The sequence below is a fragment of the Salvia splendens genome, chromosome 12 (assembly GCF_004379255.2).
Source record: "Salvia splendens isolate huo1 chromosome 12, SspV2, whole genome shotgun sequence".
In the NCBI taxonomy this organism is placed as follows: Eukaryota; Viridiplantae; Streptophyta; class Magnoliopsida; order Lamiales; family Lamiaceae; genus Salvia; species Salvia splendens.
The window spans coordinates 33,709,741-33,723,078 of NC_056043.1; the positions used below are offsets into that span (position 1 = coordinate 33,709,741).

The 13,338-nt window shown below is 38.6% G+C and overlaps 1 protein-coding gene and 1 pseudogene across 2 annotated transcripts; both read left to right on the forward strand.

Moving 5' to 3' along the window:
- Window positions 1–638: 638 nt before the first annotated feature.
- Window positions 639–4,111, forward strand: LOC121759640. 2 transcript variants are annotated; one of them, XM_042155298.1, is made up of 6 exons: window positions 639–1,335; window positions 1,596–2,009; window positions 2,850–2,888; window positions 3,120–3,497; window positions 3,589–3,656; window positions 3,860–4,111. In XM_042155298.1, exons 1-6 carry the CDS (start codon window positions 796–798, stop codon window positions 4,062–4,064), a joined length of 1,644 nt encoding a protein of 547 aa, XP_042011232.1. In that variant the 5' UTR covers window positions 639–795; the 3' UTR covers window positions 4,065–4,111. The 2 variants fall into 2 exon arrangements, with proteins under 2 accessions (XP_042011232.1, XP_042011231.1); XM_042155297.1 differs by having other exon boundaries at window positions 641–1,335; window positions 1,596–2,014; window positions 2,855–2,888.
- A 609-nt stretch (window positions 4,112–4,720) lies between these two features.
- On the forward strand, window positions 4,721–6,527 carry LOC121758125 (annotated as a pseudogene).
- The last annotated feature ends 6,811 nt before the right edge of the window (window positions 6,528–13,338 follow it).

Genomic DNA, 13,338 nt, shown 5'->3' on the forward strand with positions numbered 1-13,338 from the left:
AATTTTCGTGAGTGTTTTTTTTATATCAACATAGTGTATTACAAATAACAACAATATGACATGAGAATATCAACACAAGTACAAGAAAATATCAACACAGTTTTATTGAGTTTTTTTTTTGCATTTATTGATAAAATCTGATTATCAACACGTACGAAAATTGAAATATAATTTATCAAATTTCATCACCCGAACATCGTCGGAACATATGCAATTGAGATCTCGTTGGAATCCTTATAAAATTATCTTTAATTTGATATATTTTTTGCGAAAAAATAATTCAAATCGAGAGAGTTACGTAAATTTAAAGTTTTAAGATGATTTTGATGAGAGAGAATTTACATTAAATACCGTTTAACTTTATTTAATAGTAAATTTTTTAATTTAAAATATAATCCAAGTGGCTTTATTTCACTACTTAGATCTTATAATCTAATAGCTAAAATTTGATCTTAATTTACTATTGTTAATTAATTAACAATGGATCACTCGCGAACGTATATTCATCGTTATTGTGTTAGACAAAATGGAGAATTTTAGATGTACTATGACAAATAGAATAATCCTTATTTAAATGATTACACAAAAAACGACTGTACCCAACCCTAAACCCTCAACCTCTATTTCTCTTCTCCGCCAAAACCATTTCAACAGCCAAACCCAAAGCACAAAATTTCTTCACTCTCCCTCTCTCTTTCTCACTACACTCATAACACCTTCTACATTCAATAAGAGATATACATACAAAGCTCGTCGTATCCACAATTTGGATTCAGTCTGAGATGCACAAGAGTGATGCAGAAGCTTTTGCGCAGAACGCCCGCTGCTGCCCCAATTTCATTCGGCAATAACAACACTCCTATCTCTCTACCCGTCTCCGCCTCCAGCTTTCTCTCTCTACGGTTCACCGGCGCCGCCAGGAAAATGTCGTGTCTCGGCCAGCCGACAAATCCGTTTTCGTCTGCAGCGGTGCGTGGCCTCAAATTGACGAAATTGCGCCCCTGCAGCTGCGCCATCAACAACAGCAGCACCAATGCGGCGCCGCTGAGGGCGTGGGTGGTATTGAAGGAGAGCAGTAGGCATAGTGGATTGGGAGGCGGGTCCCACAGGGCAGCGTGGTTCGCAACCCTAGCCGGGAATCCGAGTAAGGGCGGCGAATTCGCGCTTTCGGAGGAGAAGCGCTTACAAAGGAGGAAGAATGGGGGCAGTGGCGCGGTGGTTCCTGGGAGCCCTGATTTGCTCACTATTCCCGGAGTCGGTCCAAGGAATTCGAGGAAGCTTGTGGAAAAAGGGTTTGAGGGTGTAGCGCAGCTCAAACAGCTATATAAAGATAAGGTATATTTCTGTTTTTGGCTTAATCAGGTCACTATTCAATTCAAGTTTTATTTTGGTTGGTTCAGTGTGTTGCTGAAATTTAAGAAAGAGTTTAACACTCCATTGTAGCAAAATGTGTTACTTTGCTAGATTATTAGTATGTGTTTTCATTGTGTGTTTTGAGTATGGCAAAATATTTGAATAGCTGAACTGAGGTGTATAAATCGAACTTTTGTAAGGTAGCTGGTTATACTAAATAACATGCTCTTGTTATGATGCAGTTTTTTGGTAAATCTAGTGAGAAGATGGTGGAGTTCTTACAGAGTTCGGTTGGGATCATACACAAGAACCATGCTGAGAGCATAACTATATTTATCAAGGAGAGTGTGGATGAAGAGCTCAAGGAAAGTATTAAGCCTAGTCAAAAGAATCGGATCACCTTATGTGTTGAAGGAAATATCAGCGTGGGAAAGACTACATTCTTGCAGAGAATAGCTAATGAAACCCTTGAGCTTAGAGATCTTGTGGAGATTGTTCCCGAACCAGTTGACAAGTGGCAGAATGTTGGTCCCGACCACTTCAACATATTAGATGCCTTTTATGCTGAACCGGAGAGATATGCGTATACTTTCCAGAACTACGTGTTTGTAACAAGAGTTATGCAAGAGAGAGAATCATGTGGCGGTATGAAGCCCCTTAGGCTATGCGGCACGGATACGGATACGCGTATCAGTATCCGAAGGATACGGATACGCGGATACGGCTCTTTCCCAAACAACCCGATACGCGGATACGTTTTAACTATTTTTTTAATAAATAATAATAGTGCATAATAAATTACAAAATAGATATTCTAATGTTATTATACAAATAAAAATAATAAAATTACAAAATATTAAAAGCTAAAGTCAATTTCTTTTATGGTCGATTACACCACATCGATTTTTTGGTTATACTTATCCATATTACCAATAATATTGATCAAAATATTTATTTATAGTTACAAAATTAGACAAAGTTAATGGAGTAATAAATTGGCCCAAAAAATGAGCCCCAAATATACTCCTTTTCCATCGTGACTACTTCTTGCCCAATTCATTCTCCCATTTCCAATTTTCTTCAATCCCTAGTTGAGGCAATAGCGGCGCCTCCCCTTTCTTCTTCTTCTTCTTCTTCTTCTTCTTCTTCTTCTTCTTCTTCTTCTTCATCATATCCGATTAACTGTCAATTTTGTTCCCAAATCGGATTGAAGTTCGTAAATTGAAAGTTGCGAAGTTCTTCGACAGAGATGGACGTTGATTTCGAAGAGGAGAACCTCAGATCTTTGCAGATAGAGGAGGATGAAGGCCCAATACGGCCCAGCTCGCGGATACGCCGAAGGATACGTATCGAATCTGAGGTTTCCCGGCCCAATACGGCCCAGCTCGCGGATACGCCCAGGATACGTATCGACGGTGTATCCGTCGCGTATCGGTATCGGATACGTATCCGATACGTGATACGGCAACAGGGTGGCGTATCGGTGTTATATAGCCCTTAGGCTTATGGAACGGAGTGTCTTCAGTGACAGAATGGTAAACGAATAAGTTCCTCTCTTTTTTAGCATGATGACAACATGGGATCTCTATCTCCTGAGCTTTTTTAGAAATATTGTGTTTGATCGTGCTTTTATTAAACAATCCATATTCTTATGCGAAAACCAAGATATTTGTCTAATGTGTGAACTTAATATTGAGAAACCTTTTGGTTGTTCACTAATATTGAATCAGCTTTGCATATCTTCTTGATCGATTTTCTTAATTTAGGTCTTTGTGAGAGCTGTTCATGAGGCAAAGTGGATGAATGAGATGGAAATTAGCATTTACGATTCATGGTTTGATCCTGTCGTTTCAAGTTTGCCCGGACTCATACCTGATGGATTCATCTACCTAAGAGCAAGCCCTGATACTTGCCACAAGCGCATGATGCTCCGTAAGAGAGCAGAGGAAGGCGGAGTCTCTCTGGACTACCTGAGGGATTTGCATGAGAAGCATGAAAGCTGGCTTTTCCCCTTTGAGAGTGGCAACCATGGAGTTCTATCAGTGAGTCAACTTCCCAAGAATGATGATTGGTCTTTACATCCCCACATCAAAGACCGTGTCTTTTATTTGCACGGTGATCATATGCATTCGAGCATCCAAAAGGTACCACCCATCATTGCACTTGCAAAATTATTCCAGGCTATTTTTTTCGTCATTTTTTCCCATCTGTGTTTTGCCTTTTGTTACGAAGCAGGTTCCTGCTTTGGTTCTCGACTGTGAACCAGACATCGATTTCAGCAGAGACATAGAAGCTAAGCATGAGTATGTTAAGTTTGGACTTCCCCCATTTCTAGACAGTTTTTATTGCTGATCTCATTCAAACACTCAATGGTTTTTATCTATCTCAATAAGATTCTAGTATAATAGATTAATCTAATCTAAAGCAAGCTCTGATGCATTTCTTTATCTGATCACATTTGAGTTAACCTCAAAATTTATTATGTACATTATTTTTCATCTGAAAGATATGCTCGCCAAGTTGCTGAGTTCTTCGAGTTTGTCAAGAAAAAGAAAGAAGTTTCCGATTCAGTCATAGGACAAGACACACGAACGAGCAACCAACCTTCGGTGCTGTTGCCCCACAATGGAAATCTCTGGATGCGCGGACAGCAGCCTTTCCCAGGCTCAGCTGTTGATTTTAGGAAAGCTATGTCGTTTATGCCTAAGTAGAAAGTGACTGTTTTAGTTTTATCCTCATGTAAAAAGAATAGATGTCTAGTAAACCTGTTAGCTAACAGCTCTCTAGAGATTGTTGAGAGTTGTGATTTTGTGGATTGTAGGTTGCTTTCTTTTTAGGAAGCTGACTTTTGGAATTTGAGAAGAATGTATCTCTCAATCCTTTGTTCCCACTTCCTTTTTTTGGGGTGAAGTTTGATGCTCTCTCCGTTAGTTAAGTGGTACGTACCCTTGGTTATATAAGCTGTATTTCGAATTTTGAAATTATTAGTACTAATTCATAAAATGTGTTATCATGTCTCACTCATGTTTTCTTAATAGTTCATTGTTTGGTTCAATGCTATGGTATTATTATATGCAGTGATATGACACTATAGTACTCAGCACATTCTAGTATTATAAGTTTGTTTGTTAACAGATTAACATTGTAAAAGTGCCAAGGGAGCCAAACAACTGCATAGTGACACTAGATTGTTAAATAAGAGTTATCATCACACATTCTCCGCATTAAATAACGTTATTTCAGTAGATTAAGTAAAACAAATTCAAATTAAAGAAGTGAACTTTTTAAATTAGTGAAAATGAGTGAAATCATATTTAATTTTCATTGTGATTTATTTGTCCAAAACTATTGGTTCAGCTTCAGCCCATAATAGTTTTTAAAAGCCCAGGAAATGAAGCTCGACAATTTCCACAAGTGCAATTCGAACGCTTAAAATCACAAATCAGTCTTCTAAAATCACAAACCCTTGTTCCAGATTCGTCGTTTTGCTAGAATCCTGTATACGAATTGAGCTCAACGAAATCGGAATTGCTCGATAATGGCGATGAACGGCGGATTGAGATCTTGTGCTTCCAAGGTTATGAATTCGGCAATTATGCCCAAATCAGGTATACCATTTCTTTCTATCATTCTCTTTTTCGTAGATCTTTTTCTTTGTTTCTGGTACAATGTGTGTAGTTTTGGTGATTATGCGAATCCGTTTTACGTTTTTTTTCGTTATCTTTAAATTATATCTTGTTCCGTTTGGATTTTACGTTTTATTGATTGACGCGTTCATCTCGGTGTCAGAAACTGGAGCTTACACCTTTTTAACTAGTTGTGTTATTTATTTTAATTTTTCTGGATTATTCCGTAGCTATAAAAAATGAAAAAACTGTGCTGATTCAGCTGCACATACTTCTTTGTGTGATAGTAATGGTAACTATTTATGTGCTCTTTCAGTAGCTTATGTTGATAATGCTATAATGTATACTGATTTACTTCACCTGGGACTAAATTGTCAGTTACTTTGTGCATAAATCAACAAAAATGTGCATTCTGACATATTAGCTTTTCATATATCATCAACACATTACACTATCGTGTTAGGGGACGTGGCTTTGTTTTATCCATTTATTGACACAACCAAAAATGTTTTGTCGAAGTGGTGATGAACTTTCTGTTGCATTGCTCATATTATTCTGTACCTTTGTGAATTTTGTATCATTACTGATTGCCAAAGGTATCTGCCTTTCTTTTCTCAATATTTACCTGGAGCATCTGTGTTATATTTGTTACCTTTGTTTTTCTCATCGAAATCTTGGCTGAGTAACAGACAGATGTTCCTTATTAGAGAATCTCTTAGCTATAAATTACTTGACTTTTAATAAACTTTGTATGGTCTGTTCAATGTTTTTTACTGTTATCCTGGATAATCTAAAGAATGTGGGTCTTTTTCCTTTGAACTGATCCTAAAAAATGGCTATACAACTTACAAAATGCATGCGTCTTAACTATATTTTACTTTTAGTGAATGTATGAATGAATAGAAATTTGGAACATAGTTATTGGAGGTTGGGAGTCTTTTGTATCATATATGTCTTCTGGTTTCTCTTGTCTTATCAGATCTTTTTCTCATTATGTTAATGTTTTGTATCTATAAAAGAGCTTAAACAATAGATTTTATTATTGAAATGATCATTAAAGTTTTTATATCTTTTCTCTAATGTCATAAAGCTGTATTTTGCACTGAGAAAATACTAGGTAATTAGTCTCCATTTTGTGCTAATCTTTTCTTAGTTAATAGTATATTGTATGTGTAAATTGTAAATTTAGTTTAAGTATAATTATTTCAGTATTGGATATTGTAGATTTGTTCTCTGGGTGTGACTAATGAAAAAGTAAAATTCGTTGTTTATTCACAGGGAACAGGGGCATTCACTCAACTAGTGTAAAGAAGATGTGAGGAGGCCATGGCCATGATGAGCCTTTCTATCTACATGCAAAGCACATGTACAACTTGGACAGGATGAATCATCAGGCACTGAAAATGAGCATTGCTGTCTTCACTGCATTTAGCATTGGTGTTGTAGTCCCAGTTTATGCAGTAGTCTTTCAGCAAAAGAAGACTTCCTCAGCGTAATTTTTCTTGTTGATATCTGCATTTGTGGCAATAATTGACATTTGAGCCTTGTGTAGGAAGAAGCAAACACCGAGGATACACTGACTGAAAGAATTTAACAGTCTTTTGCATTCACTGTCTTTATATGTCGTCTACTTGCTTTGATTTGTTCCAACTACAATGCTACAATGCTGATTTCCCTTCTATCAACATTTCACTTTCTCACTTTCTGGGATTCACTTCTTTGTGGCAATAATATTTCTTGGATCTGTCCCAAATACAATGCCATTTTTCTTCTATCCTCATACATGATGTTTGCATCTTGATATGCATACCAATCTTCTTGCTAAAGTCTATATTTCTTGTGCTGCTCAGCACTTTATTTTTGACAGTTGAATCTGAAAATGAGTAGCTCCATATAGAATCCTCAAGGGCCTTGAGGTTGCTGATTTGCATTATTGAGAACTTAGAAACTGCTGTAATTTCTGTACTATAGATTGATCTAATTAAGAACTAATGCTAGTACCTTGTTAGCTGCTGGTGTGTTTAGTAATTGTTGACTTCCTGAACATAGATTTGTATAAATGAGTAATTGACACATTCAATGACTAGAAACCATAGGGAAGTTGGTCATTATGGCATGTGGACTTTATTAGTTATTAAATATCAGTAGCTGAACATACACGTGTGAGATTTTTATAAAAAAAATCCCATCGGCGCGAGTCAATAATTATACACTAGATAAAGATACTCTCTTGTTCGAGTGCTGTATTCAAATGATCATGAGACGCTCCATATACGTCTAGATGGACAAATCCCAGATTAGAGATCGGAATGAGGTTTCGTCGCAGGGAAGAGTGAGTCCAGCCGCGTGATGAAATCCATATTCCTCGGCGGCCTTGTCTAGAAGCTCTTTAAACAATGGTTTTTTCAAGAAAGAGACGGGAAGAACAAATCTTGAGATTTCGTTGCCCACATACACCACAAAATGCCCTTTTGGTGCAATTTTCTTACCTTCAATTTCTACTCCTGTCTCCATGTTTAGAGCATCCACAAAACGCCGATTTTCGGGCGCTTGTCGGCCCGCTCGCTTGTCGGCTGGCCGCCATTGCAGGCTCCCGATCGGCGAGCGATCGGCCAACCCATTTCTTTTATTTAATTTATGTAATGTACGTCTGTATTATCATGCACAACATGATTGTCGAAGATGAAGGTGTACAACTGACTAGTTGGGCCAACGACGATAATGAAGCCGGTCCAAGTCACGGCGTGGCCGCCCCCAACGTACGAAGCGGGGTACCTCACGATGAAGCCGGCCGCCTCCAAGCACATGCCGACATGCGGCAAGTGGATGCTCATATTCGACTCCAAAAGGATTTAATTGAAGAGTTGTGGGCTTGGAGACTGCACGGTTTAGTTTTTTTTAATTATGTAATTTTTTTATCTACCTTTTTTTTAATTATGTAATTTTTTTAATTAATGTTTTTTTTTAATTAACTATTATATTGAATTTTCCCGTATTTGTGTCGTAAATTTAATTCTATATTTTGTGTCAGTGTTAATTATTTATTTTTTATAATTTTGTTTATTGTGGCTAGCCTATGGCTAGCCTATTGCTTGTCCTGATGATGTGGCAGAATGAGTTTTTAGTGCTGATGATATGGCAGAAGGAGTTTGTGGCTAAGCTATGACTGACCTATTGCTATTGGAGATGCTATTATGAAACTGTTGGTTGGATATGGGAATATATTTGTGAAAGGGTAAGAGAGTTTGGAGGGTCTTTGTTCAAACTGTATAGAAAGAGATAGAGATCTTGCTGTTTATATAGGGCTTGAACAAATGTGCATTTTAAGATTAAATATAGTTTATGCTCAATGTGATTTATATATACTTGTCACGAATGTTAGTAATATAAAAATGAGCTTGTAATTAGAACTAGAAACCGAGACTTTTCTATTTTGTTCTAGATTACTAATGGAATTACATTTTAATGAAGGAGATTAGATTTATTCCAAATGGAGGAGTGACGCATAAGAGTTATGCGTCGTTATTAATGAAACGCACAACCCTTATGCGTCTTTCATTAATCACGCACAAGGGTTATGCGTCGTTTAAAGACGCATAAGAATTATGCGTCTTACCCGAATGACGCATAACCCTTATGCGTTTTCAGTCAGCTTTTAACACACAGAAGGCAGAACCAGAGCACAGACTACACTTTCATTTCCTCACTCGGGTTTCCGGCGATTTCCAACGTTATCTCTACAAGATCCGGTAATTTGTTCAGCAATTTAGCTACATTCATCATTATTCATGTTTATTTTGCTTTCATTTGTTAGTTTTACCCAATTTATAAAATTAGGGCTTGTAGGAAAAATGTTCATAATTGTTGTTGTTTTAAATGTTTTTGATGCAGAAATCATGCAAGTATTTGTGAGTTTGTATTGGGGTGGTAGAGTAGTTCAACTACCACATATGGGTATTGGTTATGAACCACCTCGTGCGAGGAGCTCCATCATATTAAATTCATGTGTTTCCTATTCTGAATTGGTAGCAATGATCTGTGATGCGATGAGAATAGATATGAATCGACACGGTGATCCTATTGTATCATGCCATATAGCCCGGATTAATGCGACCATCCAGGGTCGCCGTTGCGTGGTCAAAAGTTGCTTGGAACCTGTCGTGGCGCAAGTCTCATTCATCAATGAAGAACTTATGTACATTAGCCCAATCGGCGCCATTCCTCCATGGCGGTGACTTTTACATAGATGTCCGGCATTATGTAGCATCCTATCACAATAATGAGGAATACGCTGGTATCGGTTAATTGTCGGCAAACGCGCCCAGCCTCGTGTGCCTCGACAAATGACCAGCACAGGTGTCGAACAAATAAGTGTCGGCACAGAAGGAATGCAGGTCGATCAATGCAGTAATTCGGGCAAGATACAATCTGCATACGGTGTCTAAAGAAACTACAAAAAAATAATATGAAAAACAGACAATTAATTTCATTACTAATAGTAAATTCATTAACTAAGACAAAAAACTTTCCAAATTAGATGACGTCATAGTATATTCATTTTCTCAAACCGACGCCGGTAAGCGAGAATAATAATATTAAAGTTGGTCATAATAAAGCTAGAAATGAGCTATGTGAAAAGACTAAGGGATTAATTAACAAGGTGTTAATTATCCCATATCGGGGATGATAAACTTCTTTGATGAAGTATTTAATCAGATGAATTATCATGTGTAATAATTATCGTGGAATAAGACGGGTGACAGAGCCCACACGCGCGCGCGCCGCCCGCCCGCACACCTGGTGCCTTGTGCCTTGTGCTGTTCTTTGGAGCTGGTCGTTGAGCGTGGTTCGAGCCGCGCTTGTTCTTTTTAGACAACCCCAAACTCCACGCTATCCCCGACGAACCCCGACTCATGGTGGTCCTGGTCCACGTCATGTTCCCGACGCATAACGGGAGACAAAAGGTCCCCGCTGGACCCCGACCCATAACGGGAGACAAAAGGTCCCCGACGGTCCATAGTGTGTCCAGGTGCGTCGTGTCTCTTCAGCTCCCAATGGCTAGTGCACCAGTCAGTAACCCCCGGCGGTTACAGTCAAGCATCATGGCACACATAATGACTGTTGACTCCATCAATGTCCAATGGGTGGACTTGGCCTATAAATAGGCATGCATCCATTGCATTCTACATAGAATATACATAAGCATCTTGCATACACGCTCTCTCCCTCTCTGCATAATCTTCCCCGTCGAAGCTTTGTCCCCGCCTTACTCCCGTTCGCCGGAGCTCTGTTGCTAGCGGTGCTACTACTTCAGAGACGAAACCGTTTTATCTTTGGGGACGACACGTCAAACCGAGAGCACTACCGGGACGTATCTCGTCTTGCGAAAAGATGACTTCTCGACTCGGCTTACCACTTTCCACGAGTTTTCCATGTAATTTTGTTCAGTTATTTTCCGTGTAATTTCCTTGTTTTATTCCATTGTAATTTCGCCTGACAAGATTTGTATATCTCATTTCCACAACAATGCCATAATTAGTTTTGCTTATTTCAAACCTGATATCAAATAAATATTTTTTGTGATTACCTATCTGAGTACACACAAAAGGGAGGAAATACCTGGGCACGAACTGATGGAAAGTCATGACTCATTTATGCAGCATATCGTATGTTTCCCTTTTTACGTTATGACCAATCAGAATAGAAGGGTATATGAAGTTAAAGGCTTATGATATTCACCTTATCCATATTAGGGACAAGTTCTTGCAGTGTTCTTCTCTCCTGATTATAAAGTTAAAAGGGGAACTAGTTGGCCAAAGGCATTACCAAATCAGTGCCACAAATAATATGAACGGAAATAAGAAAATGGATTACTTGAGTACCCTTTCAGCAATGCTGCGAGGATGAGTAGCACAACCACGTTTTGCTCGTGACCTACACATAACTGAGTCTTCCAAAAGATTCTCCACCTCGAGATCCAATGATCCACCTAAGCCTTGCAGTTGCCTAGGCTTCTCTCGTTTCTTCAGCAATGAAACCAAAATGAGAACTACTATTCTAGGATAGAAACATTTACAATGGATGTCATCAGCATGAAGGACCAAACTTAAAGCAATTTATTACTAAAAGCAAATAATCTATGTATGCTATTTTGGAGTAAATCTATTAGCAATAGGATAGGAACTGGAAGTTGAACGAAAGGTATGTACCCTTATCTTTGGAGGCTCAAGCGGAGGCACCGTTTTCTTTCCTTTATTGAGGGTTCTACCAATTGATATCTTTCCAAAAAGAATTGAAATTCGATTTCATGAGCTGTATCTTCAATTTTTGGAAACTTATGCTAACCTTGGTATGGAAGGTATGAATGAATGTAATGCTCATAACTTCCCTCTAGACCTAGCTGCTATCGAAGCTCCATGAGAATTATTCTCAAGGAGAAGACATAACTTGTTAATATGCAGCACATCAAAAAGACGCTATTGAAGCAATGATCAAAGAGATCCTGGAGAGTGGAGTTATTAGAAATAGTAAGAGCTCTTGATAGCCCAATAGTGTTGGTTAAGAAAAAAGATAACAATTGGAGGATGTGTGTGGATTATATGGCCCTCAATTCTATCACTATGAAGGATAAATACCACATACCGGTTATAGAAGAGCTACTGGATGAAATTGGAACAACTAGTTGGTTTACTAAAATCGACCTTAGGTCAGGCTACTGGCAAGTAAGAATGGCACCGGGAGAAGTGCATAAGACTGCCTTCAAGAGCCATAAGGGATATTATGAGTTCTTAGTCATGCCCTTTGGCTTGACAAATGCCCCTGCTACGTTTCAAACTTTGATGAATACAGTATTCAAAGATCACTTGAGAAAATTCATCTTAGTTTCTTTGATGATATATTGTATACGGCAAGAGCCAAGAGGATCATCTTGAGCACTTGAGAGTGGTACTGGAATTGATTTAAAAACATTCATTGTTGGCCAAGAGGTCCTAACGTTTGTTTGGAGGCAGAGAGGTGGAATACTTGGGTCACATTATATCTGAAAAGGGAGTTGCTACAGATAATGGCAAGATTGATGCAGATAGACTTTAGCCGCAGCATAAAACTATTAAGCAAGTGAGAAGTTTCTTGGGTTTGACTGGATATTATAGGAGATTTGTGCAAGGGTATGGTGCTATAGCAAAACCTCTCATAAAAATAATCAAAAAGCCTGTGTTTGAATGGACAGAAGCAGCATAGATAGCATTTGAAAAGTTAAAAATAGTTATGAGCTCAACTCCTGTCCTAGCTTTAGCCGATTTTTCTAAGGAGTTTGTAGTGTAAACTGATGCCTCAGGAGTGGGCATAGGAGCAGTACTGATGCAGGAGAGTAATCCTATTGCTTATATCGGCAAGGTTCTATACCAAAATACCAGATTCTATTTGTGTATGAGATAGAGTTATTGGCAATCTTTGGCTGTCAAGAAATGGTATCATTATCTAAATGCAAGAAGTTGTGATCAAACTGATCATCAAAGTCTGAAGTATCTTATGGATCAAAAACTGACAACACCTACACTGCAAGCTTGGATGTCCAAATTGATGCATTTTGACTATGAGATCAAATATAGGATGTGATCTAAGAATTCTGTAGCTGATGCACTTTCAAGAGCACCTGAGGTGATGATTCATGCTCTCACATCATACATTATTCCCTTGGAACTCATTGCTAAAATCAAGTCATCATGGGAGAAAGATCAACAAGTTCAGAAAATTAACTTGAGAAGCAGCAAGAACCGATTTATCATCCTAGATTTAGCTGGCAGAATGGGAAGTTAAGGGGGTGTGGGAAGCTTATTGTGGGAAATGATCTGCAGTTGAAGGCACAAATACTATCCTTGTTCCATGAATCAGCTGGTCACCCTGGGGCCATGGCAACTTACAAGAGGATATCATCACTTATATATTGGTCGGGTATGATGAGGGAGGTCCGAGAGTTTGTGAGGTTGTGTGTAACTTGTCAACAATTTAAAGTAGAGAATTCGCCCCCAGCTGGTCTTCGCCAACCATTGCCCCTACAAGCTTCTCTGTTCGGTTACATTATTATGGACTTTGCGCAAGCTTTACCCATGTCCCAAGGGAAGAACGTGATATTCGTGGTGGTTGATAGGTTGAGCAAATATGCTCATTTCATGGCTCTAACTCATCCCTTGGTTCCTTGAGGACAAGGAACTTTAAGAGGGGAGTATTGTTGCATGCACACCCATGCATGACTCATGCATTGCATGCAACGTGGCGTAGAGTATAATAAGAATCATGGCAGATGGAAATAAGAAGCCACGTGTATCGTCTGGACTGGTGCATGAAGAGGGAGTACGAG

Excerpts from the sequence above, each read along its gene's own strand:
- LOC121759640 (XM_042155298.1), top strand. The coding sequence starts at position 796 with ATGCAGAAGCTTTTGCGCAGAACGCCCGCTGCTGCCCCAATTTCATTC. Across the intron at positions 2,889-3,119 it reads GTGTCTTCAGTGACAGAATG|GTCTTTGTGAGAGCTGTTCA; the intron begins GTAAACGAATAA and ends TTCTTAATTTAG. Across the intron at positions 3,498-3,588 it reads TGCATTCGAGCATCCAAAAG|GTTCCTGCTTTGGTTCTCGA; the intron begins GTACCACCCATC and ends GTTACGAAGCAG.